This window comes from Oryzias melastigma, linkage group LG1, assembly GCF_002922805.2.
Source record: "Oryzias melastigma strain HK-1 linkage group LG1, ASM292280v2, whole genome shotgun sequence".
In the NCBI taxonomy this organism is placed as follows: domain Eukaryota; kingdom Metazoa; phylum Chordata; class Actinopteri; order Beloniformes; family Adrianichthyidae; genus Oryzias; species Oryzias melastigma.
In genome coordinates this window covers 28829738-28852857 of record NC_050512.1, presented here as the reverse complement: position 1 = coordinate 28852857, position 23120 = coordinate 28829738, and the positions used below count along the sequence as shown (strand labels likewise).

At 38.3% G+C, this 23120-nt stretch overlaps 1 protein-coding gene across 4 annotated transcripts in view; it reads right to left on the bottom strand.

Annotated features, from left to right (window-relative positions):
* rptor (regulatory associated protein of MTOR, complex 1) overlaps window positions 1-23120 on the bottom strand; it is a 181161-nt gene that overhangs the window by 27911 nt on the left and 130130 nt on the right. For all 4 annotated transcript variants that reach the window (XM_024289363.2, XM_024289362.2, XM_024289365.2 and 1 more), the window contains 7 exons: window positions 21051-21206; window positions 13367-13485; window positions 9052-9155; window positions 7633-7810; window positions 7420-7530; window positions 4388-4493; window positions 23-137 (listed from right to left, as the gene is read on the bottom strand). In XM_024289363.2, coding sequence (XP_024145131.1) covers window positions 23-137; window positions 4388-4493; window positions 7420-7530; window positions 7633-7810; window positions 9052-9155; window positions 13367-13485; window positions 21051-21206 — 889 coding nt within the window. The remainder of the gene's footprint in view (window positions 1-22; window positions 138-4387; window positions 4494-7419; window positions 7531-7632; window positions 7811-9051; window positions 9156-13366; window positions 13486-21050; window positions 21207-23120) is intronic.

Below are 23120 nucleotides of genomic sequence, written 5' to 3'. Positions count from 1 at the left end.
CAGGACGAGTCGCGCGCCTCACCAGATGCTGTCTTTGTCGGCCACGGCGATGCAGGTGTTGAAGGGGTGGAACTTCACCACAGATGGAACTCCAGGGTTACGATTTATGAATATTTGATCATCCAGACGGGAAACGCCTGGAAGTGAGAGAAGAGAGGGGAACAAGGAGGGGTCAAAGTTTTACGGGTAAGGACTCACTCCACTTTTAACATGTTCTTGTGGCATTCTTCTCATAGTGGATTACATTTTTAAAGAAAATTAAAGATTAAAATTTTATTTCGTAATAAAATTGCTACAAATTAGGAGCATACGAAAAATGTTTGAAAAATGAGCTTATTTATACGTTTGGTGGGCTACAAGCTCCCTGCAGCAACTGGGAGGGAAGGGGGCGGGGTTGCTCTACTCCAGATCCCCGCCCACAATTCAGAGGTGAATTCCTGATGAACTACTGCTGCTCTGTGGAAACTATACCTAGAAATCCTCACAAGTTTCCTGAATTTGGCTAATTCAAAAGAATGATCCTAGTGGAACTTTAAGCACCTTAACCGGAACTCTGCTGCATTACAAGAACCAAATATTTCTGTTTGCTGATTTCCAGGAAAGAGACTGAGGGATCTTCATTAATCAGTGAAAACAGAAATAAGCTCAGAGCATTTACACAAACATTTGTCATAATGATTCAGTCTGATGTGCCTCGGTTCATTTTTCCAAGAATTTTCTATGCTGGAAAGAAAAAAAAAAAACAAAAAAAAAATTTTTTTCTCACAAATTCAACGCACCAAAAAGGGAAACATTAATTTACATTCATTAAAGTTTTTACAGTAAGAGAACTGGGCATTTTACAGGACCAAAAGGGCTTTTCAGGAGGGACGGTCGTGATAGCAGGACTGTGGTGGAGATGCACCTTCAGGATGTTAAATGGTCTTAGATTCAGTTTGGTTCAAAACACAGAAGCTCCCAGGATTCCTGCATAACCACAACAACACGTGCACGGTCGCAATGAACAACCGAGGTATTAGTTAAGCAGAAACCAAATAAATACAAATGTGCAGACTTTTCACAGAAAAACAAAAAAGAGATACAAGTCCTCAGAGATTTCAGAGATTTTTTTAACCTTGTGGACAAAATTACCCACGAGAGTCGTGTTTTCTACCAATCACACATGACTTAAGCTGTAAAACACACAAATCTAACTTCTATAAATCATTTTGAACAAGTATAAAACATTAAAAAAGAAGAAAAAAAAATGTAATAATGTAACTTTTAATTGTTATTTTGTTCCTCTGTCTACACATTGTACACAGTGTGGAAACGCCCCTTTTTTTGGGTAGTAACTCATCTACATCCATGCTAAACAGGAGCTCCAACCTTGAACTGTATGTGTGGATTTCTGTCGTCTGTCTGACCATTTTCTGGGCGGTACTAAAACTAATTTCAATATTAGGTGAATTTATCCTTATGGGATTAATAGTTCTCTATTCTTTTGGATTAATGGTAATAAATGAAAGCATATGGACAACATTTTATGATAATATGTTTAGGTAGAACAGATGCAGTGGTTCACCGTCCAAACGATTAAGTTAAAACAATCATTTTTAGGTCACAGTTTTGGTTCCATAAATGATTTGTGTATTACAAAAAACAACCAACAATTAAAAATTCTTTAAAATCCTTTTTTTTAAATTGAGTAATAGGCAAGTAATATAATAAATAAAAGTCATTATTCTAAGCCTGTTGTATTGTAATAAACTATAAATAATAACATTCCAATTCTTAAATGGTACTTCAGTCTTAAGACGACATAACAACTCAGCTTGTAACTAAAAACGCAAAAAAATTGTCCATTAAAAGATGCCCTAAAATTCTATTTTTTTTAAGTTTTGTCATTCTATAATGAAGACTTTCTGCTTGGAGTTAACAGAGTTTAAATGAAAAGAGGAAATACCTCATAGATAATTCAATAAAAATGTAAATTTATGTGAAAAAAATCAGATTTGAAACCAAAATGATAACCAATGGCTTAAAAAAATAGTGAAAAAGTGTCAGCCTTCAGGAAAAGTTGGACTTAAAAAGGATGATTCAACTGTTGAGTCTTCAATCATAGAATAATAGGTTGTCATGGCAACACTTCAGTTCTGCGTGGAGACTCCTGAGACGTCCACAATGATACGGTTGAACACGAGGAGGAAAATCCATCATGAGGTCATGACGGACGAACACGGCTGAGGCTGAAACCTGGGATCCTCCTCGCTGACGGTTCTGCGGGTCGTTCCTCTGCATGCTGATGCGAGCAGAGCTTCACTTCAACAAGTGAAGAACCCCCCCCCTTCCTCCTCCTGGCTCCGTCTGTCTCTGGAGGCAGCAGACTGAATGAGGGCAGCCCTTTTACCTCTTTCAGGAACCTGTGCGGGGAATTCAATGATTGAACGGACAGATAAAAGAGAGGAGGAGGTGCGTGAGCAAGCCTCAGCTCTGACGCCAATCGCCTCGTCAATGTGAGGAAGAGGAGGGGGGCGCTCGTTAGGGATTCTGTTTGAGAAAACTTCACTTGGAGGTTCTGAGTATTTGCTGGTCCTCCAGGCTGTTTGATGTGAGAGAGAGGGGAGTCCTGTGACTCATAAGACAGGATCTTTCCAGATGTGGACTGATCTTCATCCCTCCTTTGACGTGGTGAATCATCTACTCGACACGCCGGCGCCGCCGCCTCATCATGACAGTCTGCTGCGACTGAGCCTCCAAATCCTCCACGGCTTTCTGTGGGAGAGTTCAACAAAGGGAGCTGCAGATCTCGCAGCTCGTCTGCCAGACTTAGAAAGTGGACAACCTTGTTGTGCCAACAAAACTGAACAACAGCCGAGATCACAGTCTCAGTCGGGGCTTGACCTGTCCGGGTGCTGCAGGTTTTTTTCTTTTGTCCAGCAGAGGAGTGGCTGCATCTTAAAGAAAATTGTGTTTTTGGTGTTTTTAACACGTTCTTGTGATGTTTTTCTCCATATAGTAAGAAAGTTAAACTTAAAATGGAATTTCTGAGTATGAAATTATTAAAATTGCTGTGAATCAGGAGCAGACAAAAGTACACAGTTTAAATAAAGAGTTTAATTGTGATGTAGAAAATACGCCAGGCGGGGCTTAAGCTCTCTGCTCTGCTCCATTCCAATACATCCACTTGTAGATAAATAACATGCATTAAGATCTTAATTTTCCTTCCCTTTATTCTTTATCAGCTATTTTATATTTAGTCCTCCATGCCTCTGTTTGGTGCAGTGCGATTCATGTGCTGTTCTTCTTTTCCACTCCCCTTCGGGGGAACAGCAGAGATTTCAGATTCCAGGGCGATCGCCTGTGTGCCTGTTCTTGGCCGTGGACCACGCCTCTGGCTCGCCCCCCACAGCTGTTCCAGTTCCATTGGGATAAAGCCCCAGCTGCTACACTATTAAACATGGAGTTGTAGAGCTAGATAAGCCAATTCTTCAACATTCTTGGTACATCACCTGTCCGTCCTGGGAGAGGATTCCTCCTTCCACGAGGTTTCTTTTTTTCCCCCTGGAATCTATTTTTTTTAGGAGTTTTTTCCTCATTGAGAAGGAGGCTCTAAGGGCAGGGATAACCAGTTTAGTTTAGTAACTAACTATTGTTTATATTTTATGACTGATTTTATGCTTCTGGATGAAGCCCAATGGGACAAAAGTATCCAAATTTGTCCAATTTCAAAGCCGATTTTCTGCCATCCTTTAGGTTTTGTTTATTTTGTTCTTAAAAGCAAAATGCCTCTCGGGTTGATCAATGAATCTCTATTTCTATAGCACTTTACAAGAAAAAGACAGATAAAGGAACAACAAAATAAATATGTATAAAATAAAAAAAAAGAAATAAGATTCCACAAACTATTAAGTCCTAAAAGCCTTTAGTTCGATAATGAAAACTTTTTGCTCAAAACCTTTTAAAAATGTGTTTTTCAGCATTTCTATGAGCCTCATTTCATCCCACATGACAAACCGATAATAATACGGGGTATTTATCTGGGAAATTACAACAAAATAAACCAGGATAAGAAAAAAAATGTGATGCAGTAAAATCAATGAAGCATTAAAAAAAAATCAATAAATTCTGAACCAGAATTCAAACTAGTGTTTGTTGATAGAGTCATGATGTTTTGATAGCTTGCTTCATGTCCAGCTGCAAAAACCTTTACTAAACCATGATTTAGTAAGAACGTCAGACACTTCTGATAAACCTTTCAGAATCATCAAATCCACGTGTGGAAAATGTGTGAGGACTTTCCACCCACAAGTGAATGTTTTAGATTATATTTTGTTTGAGAGACCATAGATAATATTCTGCCTCTGAGAAGGAAAATGAGTGTTTGCGGTGTTGGGATTGGACCAACCTCTCTGTGTGATGACTCGACTCTGCCTTCTGACGCGAGCGTTTCTCAGGAACCTCCACTGACGCTCCATCCTCACCTGACTCTCCAGGTCGTGCTCCTCCGGGATCTGAACACAAAAGTCAGAAGGCGAGCTGAGCTTTGATTCCTTCCAAACATCCTGAGGCAAAAACTCTGAACAACAGATAAATATAAATGAAGAAGCACATTCTGATCTAAATTAGGATTTTATGATTTTTGTTCCGCTTTAATAAAACAAACACCAACTAAAAAAACAAGTGTTTTGTCATTGAATTGTAGTAAAGTGTAAAGTTAAAACATATTATAAAAATGCACACATTTACTTTAGAAATTAAATGCTTAAAAACTTTTAATAAAAAGAAAGTTTATTTCAAAAACAGGAAAATACATGGGTTTTAAGTATTTTTCAGAGTGCTTCCTGACTCCTGCAGGGTGTTAAACCCTTCCCAAACACATCTAGACTTTGTGGACCGCTTTGTTACATCAGTATTTTGGAGACATATTTTCTCCGTTTGTATCGCTTTTAAGAAAACATGAGAGGCATTTTAGCACCTCGGTGTGCAACCCTAAATAACAGTTCTGAGACGCTGCACGTAAAAAAAAAAAAATAAAAAAAGTGTTTTAAGTAATCCAGCATCTCTGGACATTATGAGTGCATGAACGAGGGTCAAAGAGGTTTAGCAGTAAAACTTCCAGGTAAAAAAAAAAAAAAATCAGTGTTTATGAGCAGGTGAGACCCAACAGATCCTGTTGTTTCCACTTCTGTGGTTCAGTTCTGAGAGTAAAAAACGTCTGTGTAAAACATTCAGCTCTCCAGAAATCAGCTGTCATGGATCAAAACCTACAAACTGTCAGGATGGTTGAGGTATTAAATGAAAAGGATTGTGTGAGGAGGATAGAATTGTTTTTTTTACCATCCTCAACTTAAATGTGGATCCGTCTTTAATTAACTAGAACACAAACTTTACTTGAGCTTTAGTCACATGGACCCGTACAGGAGTCGATCTGAATGGCTGCTGCGGGTTTTTGGGTCATCCAGGTCTGTGGAGGTTCATAGAGAGGAGTGGCTGTATCTTAAAGGGGAACACAGGTTCATATGACCACCTAAAGGAGGGGTGTCAAAGTTAATCGAACAAGGGGCCAACATCCAAAACACACCTTAGGTCGCGAGCCGAACAGAGTTAACATTTATTGAACAAACTAAAACAAAAAAAACAAAAAAAAAAACGTAACTTTTTAACATAATTATGAACTACATATATAGCTTTACCTGTAATAATGCTAGTGTGAATGCTGTAAGCTGAATTTGGCCGCTGAACATCTTAGTGCTGATAGCTGAAGATGCTGAAATTGAAAGCTGAAAACACTGAAACTGATAGATAAAAATGCTCAAACTGATGGCTGGAAATTCTGAAGCTGATAGCTATAAATGCTGAAGCTGATAGCTAAAAAACGCTGAAGATGATAGCTAAAAACTCTGAAGCTGATAGCTGGAAATGCTGAAACTGATGGCTGGAAATGCTGAAGCTGATAGCTGAAAACGCTGAAATTGATAGCTAAAAAATGCTGAAGATGATAGCTAAAAACGCTGAAGATGATAGCTGGAAATGCTGAAGTTGATTGCTAAAAAAAGCTGAAGCTGATAGCTGAAATCACTGAAGCTGATAGCCCTCTAAAATATTAGCTAAATGTCATATTGGCCTAAAAAAACTAAGAAGAAAAAAAAACTTAGGTTAGCAAAAATAGCTAGCATGTAGCTGAAATAGCTAAACTCCAAAATGGACAAAAACATTCTTATTAAATGCCAAAATATTCCAAAAATCTAGCACAAGAATTACCCAGAGGGCCGGATCCGGCACCCGGGTCTTGACTTTGACACAGGTGGACTAAAGGGACGTCATGAGAATGGAACGTACCATTAGTTCAGTTTCTATTGGCTGTGAAATTGTGGAAATTAGATTTGCAATAATAAAGTAGACTAATGGAAACAAGTCAATTTTGAAAAAACTCGCATTTATCAAAAAAAAAAAAAGTTTTTAACACTTGGAGGAGTTGCCGTGGAATCTGAGTGGATCTGTGTCAGAAGTCTGAGCAGGACTTGTGTCTCCTGCATGTGAGCTCTAAAGGTGGAGGTCTGCAGGGACCAGGCCGCTAATGGAGGCCAGAAATCAAACCAAAGGAGGCCAAATGGCTTTTAGCCATTAAGCTGGCCTCTGCTGGAATCAGCTCCCGCTGGGACTCCGATTTGATCCATCTGCAGACACTTTATGACCTAAAATTAATTTTTGTTTTTGTTTTTAAGCACCTTATTAGAAAATAAGCTTAACGTTTTAATTATAGAATGAATTAGCAGCAAATGCATCCATTTTAATGGCTTATCTACATTTTTTTTTTTTAACAAATCACGATTTTATGCTGTTTCATTTACTCAACCTGATATAAAAATCATTTTAGAGGATAAAAAAACTTTCATTCTTTACTTTATCTCTGCAAGACGGAGTAATATCTAAACCACCAGTGGGAATGTCCAAATCACTTCTGTTAATCTTGAATTTCATTCAGGACAACGTTACAGCTCAAACCTCTAAATTATTCAAAAATACATCTTTTATAGGCAGAAGGTACTTCTTTTTCCTCCATAATGGTATTACTTGGAACAAAAAGTTGATTATTAAATAAAAATGACAAATATATATTTATATATATATATGCATGTGTGTGTGGATTCCCTTCTTAAATAAAGGATCAGCATAAACTGTGATGGAGATTCTCATTTATGTGTGAAAACAAAAAATAATCTAACCCATCTCTTTTCCTTTTGTTGCCTAGCAACTACTTGGTAGGCAGTGTGCTCAGATGGAGAATATGGCACGATGGTTTTAAAAAGTTATATTTCTGCTGTTTTTTTAAAGGTGTTCTGGTTTAACTGAATCAGAGGCTTCAGTGTGACTGTAAGAGTGTCAACCTTCCCTTTTTATTTTAGGGGAGTAAAGCAGCTTAATGGAGAGACGTACCTTAGTGACCGGCTGAGCAAAGTATTTGGCGCTCCAGTCGCACAGGCCGGTCTGCAGGGACAGACTGATGTAGTTCCTGTGGCCGACCGGCTCGTCGCCGTCTTCAGCTGCCTGAACAAAAACAGAGCCAACAAGAGGGTTGGATTTAAAGAGTCGAGGTCACACGCGTTTAGAAATGTGTTTCTTAAGAGGAGGAGATCGTCGTTTCCTCACCTGCTCAGGACCCTTGTCAAACATTTTCCGAGTGCGTGGAAACTGGTGCGAGTGCGGCGCCTGTCCTCCCAGTGTGGGTGTGTAGGGGGGCCGCGTGGCGGGCTGCTCTCGGTTGGGGGGTTTGGGGACGTCGTTGGTCAGGCTGGAGCTGCTGGTGCTGGGCATGGGTGGAGAGCCACTGAGGCACCAAGAGGAACGAAGAAGAACGAAGAAGATGAGAAACAAGACTTCAGCTGTTCGTCACATTTACTGAAGTATTGATTTCTTCAAGCTCTCACAATGTCAGAGTTTAAAAGAAATACTATAAGATCAAATCAGAACCAGCTTAAAGTAAATAAAAAAGTCTTGTAAATGAGAAAAATGTAGATTAAAATATGAAATCAGTTATAAACTAGAAAGAAAACATCATAAGCTTAAAAACATATATTAAAAAGTATAATTTTTTTAAAATGCATCTTGCACTTCAAAAAAAATTGAAAATCTAGTAGAAAAACGGAAAAAAATAACTTGTTTTTTAAATTTGAAAAAAATGTTCAAAATTAAATATAAAGATTTTAAACAAAAAAAAATATGATTTAAAATGAGAAAAAATACTGAAAATTTGGAAACAAATATTCTAAGCATGAAAAATATTTATTTGAACTTGAAAGAAATATTAAAAATTAGAAGTAAAACTGTAAATTTGACAAAAATATTTTTAAACTTAAAGAAATGTTGAAAAGAAGGTGAATTTGAAAAAAAAAGATATTTGAAATTTGAAAAAATAAACCAAAAAACATACATTTGGAATTTTTTTTTAATAAAACTCAAAAAAAGTAAATTGTAAAAAACAAATTTACAATCTGGTTTTTCTTTTACTTTAAGCTGATCCTGATTTACCTCTTTGGAATAAAACTAAAACAAAGCTTTTAACTTTTTTAACATCAATATGTAGCAACTGAAAAATAGTAATAAATCATCAACATTTATGTTATCTGCCTATAATACAAAATAATTCCAAAAATATCTCACAGAAAATGTTCAAAAGTAGCTATTAGTGACTTTAACCTGTTTGGACCGAGACTCAAATAAGAGAATCTAATATTGTTTGAAAACTGGAAACCACTAAAAAAACCAACAGCTGGAGACGGCATGTGAACCCCAGATACATATACGCTAACTTTCTATTTGTAACACAACAAAGTATATTCATATAACTGAAATGGCAAAGACAGAATGTCAAAACTGAAATGAGAAGAGGGTGAGAGTCTTCTCTACGTTTGCTTTTCACAGTAAGATTGAAGTGATTTTAAGAACTCCGTCACAGTTCCAGTGTATCCTCTTACATATCGCTGCTTGGAGCTGTTTACATGCAGAGTTCACGTAGTGTTTCTGCTTCACCTCAAAGCTGAGGTGAATTGTGGTCTGACGTTCACTCACCCCGCCTGGTGGATGAGCGTTCCTTTGCTGGTGGGGCTGGCCGGTGCCGACTTTGTGAGCGACGTGGAGTCCAGGATCCTCTGAGGTCGGGCATTCATCGTTGCCTGAGGAGAAACAACAAAAAAAGTCTTCATTGTTGTCAGAAGTGAAACCAAAAACATCTGAAGAGGCTAGTTCAGAACAGAGAGAGAAGGGCAACACTTCAGTAAGTTTGCCTAAATTTCCAGAACTTTATCTCATTAAACCGAGCAGGTAATATAACCTCTTCATCCTGAATCGTCTGGTAACCGCACGCAAGGGAGGTGTAAACTTAATAAAGACAATAGAGGCAAAGCATGGCTGATAAATAGCAGAGTAGTTGTTTACTGAAGCAAGCAGGAGACCAAACTGTGCGGTTTAAATCTTGTTAACAGCAGCAAACACATTTCACTGGCGGGAAGAGCCTGTAAGTTGATTTTTATGCTAATTGCAGAATTGAAGCAGGTATGAGGGGATCTTTTTTTTTTTTTTTTTTTTTTTGTTTTAGGCTAAGAGGCATAAAAAAGCTGAAAACAACCTTTTCGATAAAAGTGAGATTCACAAAAACTGATGAAAAAAGACAGCAGTTATGAAACTGTGTGATTAAAGGCTGAGTCGGTTCTTATGGAAACCTGCTTATGAATCCCTTTTACGGGCAGGTTTTCTGTTAAAGCCGATAATTATTTTTCTGGGTTGTTTTTTTCTTTTAAACTGACTAAACGGCAGACCTGCGTTTATGAAAACAGCAGCGGAGATGGAATAAATGTGACATTTATCACAGCAAAGGGGACAAAAGGGGAAAAACAACTTTCACACAAAGATTTGTCTCCATCAATGAGACCAAAACTATAGATCAGTTTTTACATGAAACTTAATTTTTAAAACAAGTATGTTCATGGATGATGGAGTCAAACGTTTCACCAAAGCCTCATTTCTTCAGATTTGTGTAAAAGCCTTTTAAATGAACAAAGACTGATGATTTATTTTAACAAATATGAGATGAAATGCATTTCTATACATAAGGAAAAAAAAAACGTTTGTTTTTTAATATTTTAAATCATTAATAAATAATCTGAATGGGGACGGGTAAAGTATAAATAACTAATTAGTAGCTATGAACCAGATTATTATAAAAATATATAGAAATAATAAATTAGTTAAGTATTACATGTTTTCTTCCTCTGTTTTAAGCAAATAAACTCTTTTTGACAAATGTTCAGTTTAAAGGGCCTATTCCATGCTTTTCTTAAGCCTTTAAGAGTAAATTATATCCAAAAATAAGATCATATATAACCTTTGGAACCCCTAAAAAACAAATTATTTATGAAATAGGAGTTATTTTAGTCAACTCTTTTTCCTATCCGAAAGTAAGACGCCTTGATCTCTGAGGCTCCGCCCCGATCTCTGAGGCTCCGCCCCGATCTCTGAGGCTCCGCCTTTTTTTCCTTGGGCGCCGCCCGTTTCATGACGCCAGTTTAGAACCGGCTTCGGCAGCGTGTCTGCATTTCACCCAAAAACAAACATCCAAAGTTTTGCAAAGATGGATGTGCATATTGTGTATCTACCTTTAGTAGCCCGGGTGTTTATTCCAAAAAAGTGGCAGCCCTTTATTGGAGACAAACTTTTATTCCATCACAGACAGAATGGTGATGACTAATGGGTTCATTTGATTCAGTCAAGAAATCTTAAAGGAGCCCGACCACTAGTAGAGATGGATGTCTACAGTAACGAACTCCTTTTAGACCAGACGGACATTGAAGGCGCCACAGAAATGGAAAAGATGCAGTATTGGGATTTTAAAGTTACAGAGATTTGCTGATCCGCGTAAGCTTTGTGGAGAAAGTGTGTGTTTGTGTTAGCCTGGAGGCGCTGATGTCACAGCAGACTGTCCCTGAAAGGGGCGGTTCTCAATTTGTGACATCAGCGCGTGAGAACCCGCTTGGTTTCGTGGATTGAGAGGGGCTGCTGTTGTTACAGTTCTTAGAGGATTACTCAGAAATACACAGATCAAAATGTGCCTTTAAGGTTATTTATAGTGAATTAAAAGCTCACAAAGTTGGTTTGATCTGGAAGCACATATGTAGATATGCATCTTCTATTACTTTTCCAATCAAGTCATCATCATCCAGAATTTGATTGTGTAGACGTCCATGTCTTTTTTTTGGGGTCAATATTATTTTTTTGTTTTTATTGCTTCAAATAAATCAATTTCAAATCCAAAACTTTTAAACTGCACCTGCATATGAAAGTTGTGCTGCAGACATTTCTTTTTTTTTCATCTGAAAACAGAACAGAAAAGGACTGTAAAGACATCTCCTGTCAGCGTTGCCATGACGCACAGCAGAAACGATCACACATTTCTGCAAACGCCTTTGTCACAAACTGATTCAGGAACAATAGTGCAGGTGTGTCCTTATTCCTTCTGACGAAAATGTAAAATGTAACGAGTCGTTTTATTTTGAGTCTTTGCAAGAATCCCTCATTTCATTGCCTTTCTTTACCATTAATGATCTGGAAAGTAAAAAGTGTCTTAAAAAGGAGCAACTAACTGTTTCTAGGATCATAAAAACGTGACATTTGGGTTCAGTTAAGTTCTTTAAGAACGTGTTTATCCAGCACATTGGAAAGACTGATTATTAAAAAATGTGACCAACAAAAAACATAAAAGAACAGAAAAATGCCTTTAATGTCTTCACAGTCTGAGAAAACAAGATTTTAATTAGCTGCTGACCTTGTGCGCATCGTTAGAAATCGATAATATCTGACAATCAAAATCCTAATTAGAAGAGCTGATGTTAACACTGGTGGGTGAATGCTGTTTGAAGAAGCCGTCTCAGCTCAGCTTCATGCTGGAGAGAACGTGCAATACGTCCACACTGACTCACTTAAGAAAAGATTTACAGTTTTACGTTTTCTTTGAAGTGTTTTTTAGTTGTGTAGGGAATAAAGACGCCTGTTATAACGTAATAAATCCAAAATCAGATGTTGGTTATTTAAAATCTAATGGAATGATGAGTCATTTTTATCTGTAGATCCCTTCTGGTCGAGGATCCTGATTGGCTGAGTTGATCTATTTAAAGATGTGAGAGGACGTTCCTCCTGGACCATCATCACTATAACGTTCTGGCCCGGTTATTCATGTGTTTGAGTCGGACGTTTACTGCAGGTTTGCTTTCAGGTTGAATCAGTGAGAATCGTCTGTGTGGCTGGTTCCAAACGGACTTCTATCTTTAGTTTGCTCATTTTGAAGTTTAATAGTTTTAATCTGTTTTGGAGCTGAAATCAGGTTTTCTTCTGGTAACAGGTTCTTTGAGTCATTTGGACTGAAACAGTTACGCTCAAAAGAGGCTGACGCGTCTTTAAAATTTTGGCAAGTTAAATATATAAAAAAATAAAAATAAAAAAAAAAGAGGTATTTGGTTTATTTTCTTGTTGATATTGTCTACATTCTTGTTTTCGTCAGCCAGTTGATATATTAATGTTACAATACAAAGAGACAGATTAGGTTAAAAAATCTTGATTGATTTAGTTAAATGGGGCAGAAACAATAAGTCTTCTTCTTTCTGTCCCCTTTCATTTTCATCATTTACTAAACTAAACTAAACTAAACTGGCTAGTTTGGATGCATAAGTGATTGTTTATCACTCACATCGTGGTTGTAGGAGGGAAAACTAGAAATTACTAGCAGCATGAAAATGAATTCTTACAGCCAATTCACCAATGCACCAATGCTAGTATTTTTGACCTTGTGATCAGGAAAGACAATATTCTTAGAAAATGCGATCTAACTGATTATTTTTTCATGTAATGAACTCACATTTTATTCATTTATTAGATTTATCAGAATGACAGCTCAGTGATAAAGGTAAAGTTTTTGGTCAAGAACAGAAACTTGTTATTGGATTCTTTTAAAAGGGACTGAGGGGAAACTAGGAAAGTTTGGTTCATGTTCGGATGGGTAGGGGGACTGCAGAGGTTATTAAAGCTCCCGAAGTGGCAGCAGCCTCTTTACTCAGTTTTGCCATGCCAGGCCTGAGGGAGCCATCGGCCCTTAATTGCATTTGCACAAAAGAAATGGCTTTTTGAGGAAAGCAGACGCCAGTGGGACAAAGAAAAGGTAAGCATTGGAAACCAGTGTCTTTCCCTGTGAGCTGAAGATACAACAAATACAAATAAAGAATCAGTTGTTCTTTAATGGCCTTCAGACCTCCTAATGGTAACAACAATAAACACATTTAAGAGTTTAGGATTTCCAGAAAATAAACTTCGTTTCAGTGGCTTTATAGAGTCGACAAACCTTGTAGGCGATGCTGTTGAGGACCTTCATGGCCAGATCTGACACCTCAGGGAAAGGATCTGCAGCCAGATGAAGCAGCACTCTCCAGATCTGTGTGTAAACACTGTTGAAGGACACACCTGGAGAAGGAAATCAAGAATTCGTTTAAGTCAGATGAAGAAAAAAAACATTTGTGGGTACAGTTCTGACAGAAAGAAGCAAAAAAAATCTCCAGTTGCATTGAAAAATACATATCATGCAAAACAGACAACAGAAAAATAAGAATCAAAACTTGATCAAGACGTTCATTGCTTTATTAATATTTCTACAAGGTCAAGTAGATTTTTTATGCATTCACAAAAAAAATAGAGATCAAGCAGGATGGAAAGGACCTGCAGTCTCGTGGTGCTGACGCTGAGGGTTAATTAACACAAAAACTGGTACCTTTCCCAGATAAAAATCACAAAGTGCTTCACAGAGAATCACAGCCAGTCATACAAATACTGCAGATAAAACAATATAAAAGACAATAAATATCCAATGAATGACCTAAAAGCTCTTTTTGAATAAACACGTCTCGACCTGACTTTTAAAACACTCATCGGAGTTCATCTGTCGTACTGACAACAGCAGGTTGTTTCAAAGACGAGGAGCAACAGCTTGAGAGGCAACATCTCCTCTGGTTTTATAGCAGGTTTTTGGTATTTTTTAATAGATTTTGGTTTGAAGACTTCAAGGACGAGACTGAAGAGTAGGGAGTTAAAACGTCAGCAATGTATTTAAGAGTTTGTCCGTGCAAGGCTCTAAAAACTAGGAGTCAAATTTTAAAATCGATTCTAAATTTAACTGGGAGCCAGTGTGAAGAGGACAGTAAAGGAGTTATGTGAGCTCCTTTATTTGGTCTTGTTAAATGTAGAATTTTGAACAAGTTGTGGACATTTTAAAGAGCTTTTGCTAAGACAAGTAAAAAGTGAATTACACTAATCTAAATGTGAAGATATAAAAGCATGGAATAATGGTGCTCACACTTTTTGGGATGTGAGCGACCCGCAGTCTACCCTCACATCCTTTCATCACTATTGACGAGAGCCGCTCTGCTACACACCGTGTCTTAGTTATTTTTTCTAAAACCTAAACATTCTAAAAGAAAAACCTTTTCAATGTTGCTTAAATCCCAACATTCGGCAGGGATTAAAAATGGATTTTGCCAGTAAATCTTTACGAGTTCATCACTCAAACAGCCATGAACACAACTAAGGTTGTGGATTGTTACCGATTAGATCCACAGTTTGATTCACCAATTGAACAACGATTCTTACTTTTTAATATGTTTTTTGCTATGTGTATGTCTTTTTACTGGATGCATGAAAATTAAAATATTTGTATTAAATCACCACCATTTACCCCTTTATTTAGACTAATAAAAACACAGATAAAAACACACAAATTTAGATAGAAAGAAATTGTGTTTTTTTTTTATTTCTTTTGGTCAACCTTCTGGTTAAGTTCAGCAGTAATATAAACAACATTAAAACAATCACTGCTGTTTTGGATCATTTAACAACAAACTCTGAAAATGTTTTCCACTGTTTTCTATCCTCAAAGTTCTTCAACATTTTACGTTCTCAGCATTACATATTGGTGCAGAGCCCGTATGAAAAAAGCATTTTTTTTCCGGCAGCAGAATCAGCTGATTCATGTAGATCACATCCACACTTCAGCTGAGCCGAGCTGCATATCAGGCTGCGTTTTTCTGCCTGAGAATCCGCTGGAATTACGGTAATTGTGTCAAATAATGAAGAGTTACCATAACCAAAACAAACTAAACACTGGAGCTAAAACTCTGGCATTTAAAGCTAATTAGTTTTTTCTCCAGTGAGTGGAACTTTAGTTTTATTTTTTTGAATGGTTAAAGCGCTTTCACTAGTCTTACTTTAAAAACATTACTCTGCATTCCAGAACAAAAAATACATCATACCCACATAAAATGTTAATATTATATTTATCAAAATCGTGAATCAGCTATCTTGGACGTTACGAATATTCATACTCAAATTTTCAGGAGCAGATCGCGAGTATCGGAGTACTCGGATACTCGTTTCAGCCCTACACACAGCGTTGCTTGATGGACAGTCAACTGTTGCAGGTGAACTTGGCGAGTTTAAAAAGTCTCGTCAGCAAACTTGCATCAAGAAGCAGAACTACTGGCAGAGTTTGAGACAGAGCCAGACAGTGACAAACCGCAACCATGACCAGAACCTCAGGACCTCTGCAATCTGAAATGGTTTAGTAAATGCCACACAGGAAAAACCCACATTTTGAAGAGGTTAGCAAACTTGCAACACAATCCACACCACTTCCTGAATTGATCACATGGTACCACCGGGAAGCAAAGCTCTGCACTTCATCATTTTTAGCTCCTCCCCTAAACGAAGCAAGCCTTGATAGATGTATTGAAGAAACTTCCCCACCTGCCACACGCCTCAATAGTTGAAACTCTTTTAACAAACCAGATTTCTTGAGTTCTTTTTATTTACAAGAACAAAAGCTTCGTTTTCTCGTTTTACAGGAGTTCACCTTCACACAGGTGTATGTATGTTTAGAGTCTTGACCTGCTATCTGCTCAACCAAACACGTTCTCATTCTCATCAAACCCCTTCCCTTCCTCTCTCCACCTCCTCCTAAACATCCTCTCATTTGTCAGGATCTGCTTCCGTCTCCATGTCTCTGGATCAGGGAGAAGTTTCAGCTCCACAGCATTCCTCTGGTAACCCCTCTCCCCAGTTCTTCATTAGGTCTCCTGTTTCTTCTCCATCTGGAAGATGTTTCCAGGAGCAGAAACGGAGCTGGAAACTGGAGCTCCGAGGACGATCTTTCATCGCCTCACACTTTTCCCTCCATTTCTCATTCCTCAAAAGCTTCTTGGCAGCAAATCCTGTTCGACACAGAAAAGAATCAGAACAACCTGAAGTCTATTTGGAGCCTGGCGCTCCTCTCTTGGGGGGAAGCTCAAGTGACCGATGCGACAAAAAGGCAAGACAGCTTATTAAAACAGGATGAAATATGGAGGAGTGCCGCTGAGGGAGACCTAAATGAATCCAGGGAAACAAGAAGGAATCTCGACATTGATGGAGGAGAAACTCCTCCGGACTCACAGGAGAAAAGTGGAGAAGAAACGGAGAGCAAAAAATAAAACGGAAGGAGATTAGGACAGACATGATGGGAAGAGCACGCTCACTTCATCCCTGGAATAAAATGTATTTTTTTGGTCTTATCAACATCAAAAGTGATTACAAATCATCAAAGCACAGCTCCAACAGACAGAAAACGGCGTTTAAAAATAATTTAGGCGTTTTTCCCCAACGCGACACCGGTGTCACCCAGGCAGAGAGAAACGAATGCGCCGCTGTAAAGATGTTAACCACTGACTAAATGAAGCACTGCATCACTTTTTTATTGCCTTGCAAAATCTGGCAGAGGACATAAAGTACCGCTAACGCCGCATAGCGCTTTTTGGAGCTTTAAATGGTGAAACATATAAAAAAACAAGCATCAGAATGGTTGAAATGATGGAAAAAGCTGTGAAGAAACCGTCACATGCTCTCTGTAATGAGGTGTGAGAAGGAGGAAACCAACACACACACAGAGGGGAATTTAAGCTCCGAATGAGAAACAAAAACAGGAAATGTCACAGGTCAGAAATGAAATCATTCTAAAGCAAACATTTTGATGTTAAAGTCCCACTCCAATCACCTTTTGACCTAGTGTATAATCGATCTCAGTGGTCAACGCTGTCTTTAGCCAACATTTAAAAACCCTGTGTCATGTTTTAGGACATAGTTTCTGCAGAGCGGCAGAAGTTCTTTAGAAATTCAACACTGAGTTTGGACAGGACTCTTAGTATGGAGAAACCCCACTGTGTTACACACCCTCCCAATAGCTTACAGCCCCCCAACCTCTGAACTAACATTATCGGTGCGACAAAAATGCTGATCAGTATTGCAGCTATCCAGACGTACAGTTAAAAGCCAGATACTGATCTGGCAGATGTGATTGTTTTGTCTGCTCATGATTCACTAAAGATTTCAATAAAGAAATATACAGAAATGCAATTTAGAGCTCAATTTTCTTAATATATTTCCACCATCATCAAAAAAATACCACAAGTACATGTTAAAAACACACAAAGAAACGCCATTTCAAACTTAATCTTTTTAGGAATAACTTGAATGTAAACTCACAAATAGAACATCTATCAGTTGGTATTGAGTCAAATGTTGGTTTCTTACAGTGTGGTAGGAGGAGCTAAATACTACAAAAAGGAATACTTTTTTGTTTTTAAACAAACTTTAAAGTTTAGATTTTGACTATATATATATATATATATATTAAAGTGTCTTAAAGGTTAAAATGTAAAAAATACTAATGTTAGTTAGCATTTATATGAAATCTATCTGGCATTTTTATTTAAAGTAGTGGATCTGATAACTATTTTTTGCCAGTAACAAGAGTATGATTTTGCACAAATATGAAAATGTAAAGTAAAAATTTCAAATTGTGCCTGTAAGTTTTAGAGTAAATGTCTTCTTTTTCTAAATTTCTTTAATTAGAAAATTAACAATTTACTTACTAGAACAACAACATCAGGCAGCAGTGACTTTCACCTTGACAGCAGCAATGATTAATGCTTTGAGGAAACAAAAAACTCTTTTATCGGTTGTATTTTTCAGACTTTATTATTCTTAAATCCTTCAGCTGAGAGGTCTTTGTATGGCTGCTACTGTTGTGTGAAATGTGTACAATCTTCAGTGTTAGTGGGTCAATAAATCTCAGCTCCAAAGATGCCCTCCCACATAGTTGAGCTGTCCTGCTGCGTTCCTGCAGGCGGGCGTCCAGCAGAGGCTGGAACCAGCACTTAGAATTCGATTTGGCTCCGGACTGTCGCACACTCGCTCAAAGATCCTCTCAACCGTGCTCAACGGATGTGTTCAAATGGAGAAATGAACATCCTAAAACCGGTGACAAGCAACTATAAAATAGTAAATAAGTAAGTAAGTGAATACACCATTATAGCTTCACGATGCTGTAGTGTGGTCGCCTCATAGCAGAAGTCCGAATCCTAAGGTGGACTGTGTGAGCCTGCAGGGTCTGGATTTTCTCCAGGAACTGCAACATGTTTTGAAAAGGAGTCTGCTTAAAAAACAGTCATTATGTGTTGTATGTTTTTTCTTAATAAAACGTAAAAGCATACATCTGTTAGAAGCACAACATAGTCCAAAGATCTGTTCCTCGGCTTGTTTTGCAGCTGACTCTGCTTCAGTAATTACTGGTGTCTGTTGGTCCCTGCCACATTTTTGACAATTTAAAATAAACTTCTTAGTTAATTTAACTTCTGCAGTTAAATGTTATGATTGGTTAACTGGTGTAAATCCCAGAAGTTTCACATCAAACCCCGCCCATCTTTGATTCTGTAGCGGTCGGTTGTTATCGTGTTAGCTTTAGCATAGCTTGCAGGTGTTTTGTCTTTAGATGTAAAAAATCTTCTGGTTTGCACAACTTTCCAGTGAACTTGGAGATTATACAACAGAGGTTTAGAGTAATTGGCATTGAATCCTGCAAACTCCATCCTGGTGAAGGACTTGCATTGTTAGCTTAATACGTTAGCCGTCTATCCTGTTGTGTTACCCTTTAATTCAAAAAGAGTGTCTTTGCAACAGTTTGATTGGCAGTGATTAAAAATGAGGAAATACTCAGAAATTCAAGAATGATTTCTTATTCCATTTGTTCTCATTCATAAGAAAAGCGGCACACATACAAGTCAAAAAGACCTTTAAGGGTTAAATAGCCACTTGTGTGAAGAAATCCAACATTAACTTGTGTTATTAGAAGAGACCTCTCAGTGTGGGTGGTGCATTATGATAAAGTGCTAGTATTAGAAAAGAAGACACAAGGGGAGTTTATAATACTTGAGGTCTTCAAACTTGTAAAAAGTTTCCTGTTAAATGAGATGGCCTTAAAAGAGCATAATTCAGCTTTTATTAACATGAATTGGTGTCGTTTTTACGCTGACAGCATCCACACGCGACTCTCCGTCCTCTTTGTTTATTCATGAGGCACACTGCAGAACGGGAGTGTTTAAAAAGCTCGCTGGGAGGCTGGGACCGTGACCAGCTGTGACGGGGGGGCACAGTGATTTGGGCGGGGGGCCAGAGCATCATTTAACCTGTTTGCGTAGAAACCTCCCAACAGCTAGAAGCTCCCAGAAGCCACTGGGAAAGCTTTAAAAGCAGCGCTTAATGTCAGATTTGTTTGTTGAAAGGGTAATGAGTGTCTGGCTGCTTCGTTTACTGTCATTAAAACAATAATTAAATACTGTTTGTGGCATAAAAGGAGCATAAATACGAAGAATAATAAAGTAAATAAAAATGGTTTTAAGCTATAAAAGTAACTTTTCATGCAATTTTGTCAAAGAAAAAGATTTCACATATCTATGCTGTTAAAAATATTTATTTAACAGCTGGGAAGACCCCCCCAAAAAGAGAGAGGACACGGGAGGTTTTCACGTTTGACTTCCTCCGTCCTGGTGGGAGGGAGCTAATAGCCTTCCTGCTTGATGACAAACCAGCTGTCAGAGAGCACAGAGGAGCCCGCCAATCATCAGAGGGCCGCTGCGATCGAGCTGCTTAACCTCAGTCTGGATAAAAAAAATAAATAAAAAAAAGGTGCTTAAAAGCCCCCCCCACGCCGTCTCCGCCGTGCCCTTTACACATCTGCGAACCCTCTTTACACTTAGCCCGGGAGCTCTTCGCCAGTTGTTGGAAGACTTTTATCCTCCCCGGAGAAACACAAAGGTCCCCACCTCTCTTTAGTGCCATCTTGTTTTCTGTTTACTTCAGTCTCCCTGAAGGCCGGCCCGAAGCTCACCGTCTCTTTATGAGAGGGCAGCATCTGTATGTTAAAGAGCGGCGCTGCGGCTGAGAAAAGTATAGACGATCCTTCCTGACAGGCCGACTGTCCAGACCAAACTAAGTCAGTATTAGTTTTACAATCAAGAGAATCAAAACTATTAAAACTAAATTGTTGAAAAACCCAATTAAAAATAAAACAACCTACAAACACTGTAAGAACATTCGGTTTTTCTCCAAATACATCATTAAGTGATGTTTTTGGACCTTCTAAGTTAATTAATTGAATCTATCTTGACCTAAACAACATATAATTTCCTTAAAAGCAATGACTGGCCTGTTAAAGAAAAATCATTTTTTTTTTGTTTGCTTGTTGCTGAAAGTTTCACCTTTCTTCAGTTAAAAATATTTGTTAATTGAAAATAAATTTTTCCCATCATGACCAAATTAACCGATTAGAATTTGATGAATCTGTATTCAGTATAATCAATCTGAACTTGAAATCAATTCAATTGCAAAGAAGAAGACGACATTTAGTCGATTCAGTGGTTTTGATAAAGGGCTCATGATCTTAGGTGAGCACAGGGACAACATGCAAACTCCACACAGAAAGGTCCCCAGTTGATGTTTTTCAGATCCCCCAGCCGGGATTTGAACCGGGGCCTTCTTGCTGTGAGGAAAGAGTGCTAAATACTGCGCCAGCGTGCAGCCGAAGCATAGTATTTGTAGTAATTCTGGTCCAGAAAAGGCCGTCCCAGTGTGACAGCATTGCAAGAGGCCGGCAGAGCAGGAGGTGTTACCTATGAGGGAGTTCAGAGAGGAGTACGAGGAGACCCGCCGCATCTTGTCGATGGTTTCGAAGGAGAGGATGTACTCGTCGTTGTCGGGGCTCCCCAGCGTGCTGCTGGCGCTGCTGCTGGTGCTCAGGTTACCAGGAGAAAAGGCTGCAGGTCCACCTGGATAAATCACAACATGTGGTCAATCAGTTAGCAGAAAAAAAGTCTGCACAGATGAAATAAATGAATTAATAAATAATAGTCAACATCCTAAAAGGGGTTGTGCACCCGCACCGTGTGAGCAGCGCTTGAAGGCTTGTTTCTCATAACTTCATTTCAGCTTCATTCATGTCCTGCTGTAACTCAGTTTCCCTGATCGCTGCTCTGACTCACACTCCCAAACGCCATGCGTCCACCTCTCACGCTGCAGGCTGGAAGCAGAGAGAGCAGAAACCTGCTCTGCTGTGAGCTTATTGGTGATAAACAGCCCTGCACACGGGAGCGAGCGGCCAGAATGAGAATTAGAAATGGAGTCGGCGGCAGGTGAGGCACTTCGGCAAGTGCCAGTGATTTAGAGCTACTTAGGGCTTATGCATACTCAGTCTGGCAGCGGTACACAGGGAGAGTGCAGCTGCCCGACCAGCCTAAATCACCCAGATGTGACAGAGACACAGAGGGCCTGCAGCACATAAGTCAAGCCAGGTTGGGCGCAAAAGGTTGTGGGAGTCAATGGTCCAATGACGTGGCTGTGACTGACAGCTGAGGGTAATCGTCAGAAAAAAAATAATTACAAAAAAACTTTCATCAAGTTAAACTTTCTTTTACGTTTCCTGAAACATCAAGGAATATTATTCTACTGAGTTGTGTAACGCTAAAGCTGAACCTAGATGTGTCAGTGCAACCTGTATCAAAGAGATCTATAGGATCAGGGAGAGTGGGCGAAAAAAAAAAGACTCCTTTAAGTAACAGACTAATTCTGACAGCTTCAGCTGGAGAAGAAGAGTCGCTTTTTTGTAAGAAATCAGATTGGAGCTTAAATACTGAACAATTCTATTAATCAACTGATTCTACAGACAGTAAACTGACAGCTGGTCATCAACTTTGATATTTCTGTCTTAGCATGTAATGTGTAAAAAAAGATTAGATTAAAAAATCTGAAGAAAAGAAAATCACCAACTCTGTGACAGAAATATGAAAAAAATCGATGAAGAAAACTAAACCTTGAAGTCCTGAACTGTATTTTTTCAGCTCCCTCAACTTTGTTTAGTGTAAGACGCACATCCGTTCACAGTGTTTCTTTATATGTTATATGGATAATATATAATACTGATTTTATGAAAAAATTGTCAAATCTAACTTTTTAAATAGCAGGAAGTTGTTCACAGTCTGATTCACGTCAACATAAACTAACAACTTTTAAACTTAATAATAAATGAGGGAAGTAGTTTCTAAAAGTCCACATGCTGCGTGAGTTCAAGGTGGTTGAACTCCTTCTCTTCAGCACCGTGGACAGCTCCCACATCAGGATGCAGAGAAGCTCAGCGGCATAAAGAAAAACAGCTGCAGAAGAAAACCCTTTTGCATTTCATGCATAAACCGAACACACGATTGTGTTAAAAATACACAATTTTTGTCTGATTTAATTTCTGTGATTCAGATTGAGATATGGTCGAAATGGTCACATGACGTGTTGATGTACTACCAAAGAGTTCCCAAACTTTTTCTTGGAACTGTACATGCTAAAAGTAATGTACATAATATTGACGGCAAGAACGAAAACTAAGAAATATAATTCTTTAAAGTGGAATCGAGGAATATAATGATGAAAACACAGTAGATGCAAAAATCCAAACATAAACTCTCTAAACAAAAGTATTTGAAGCCAGTTCTACAAATACTGCAACCCCAAAATCTAATCATAATGAAAGTTTTAGGTTTAATAGTGACTGGATCTTTACAGTAAATGTTCTGATCATCTTTTTTTCTGACTATTACGATTTTGTTCCTCAAAATGAATCCTCATTATTCCTCCACAAAACGATGGTTGAATTCCTTCACTATTTATTGTTATCAGGGTTTCCAAAACTACAATTC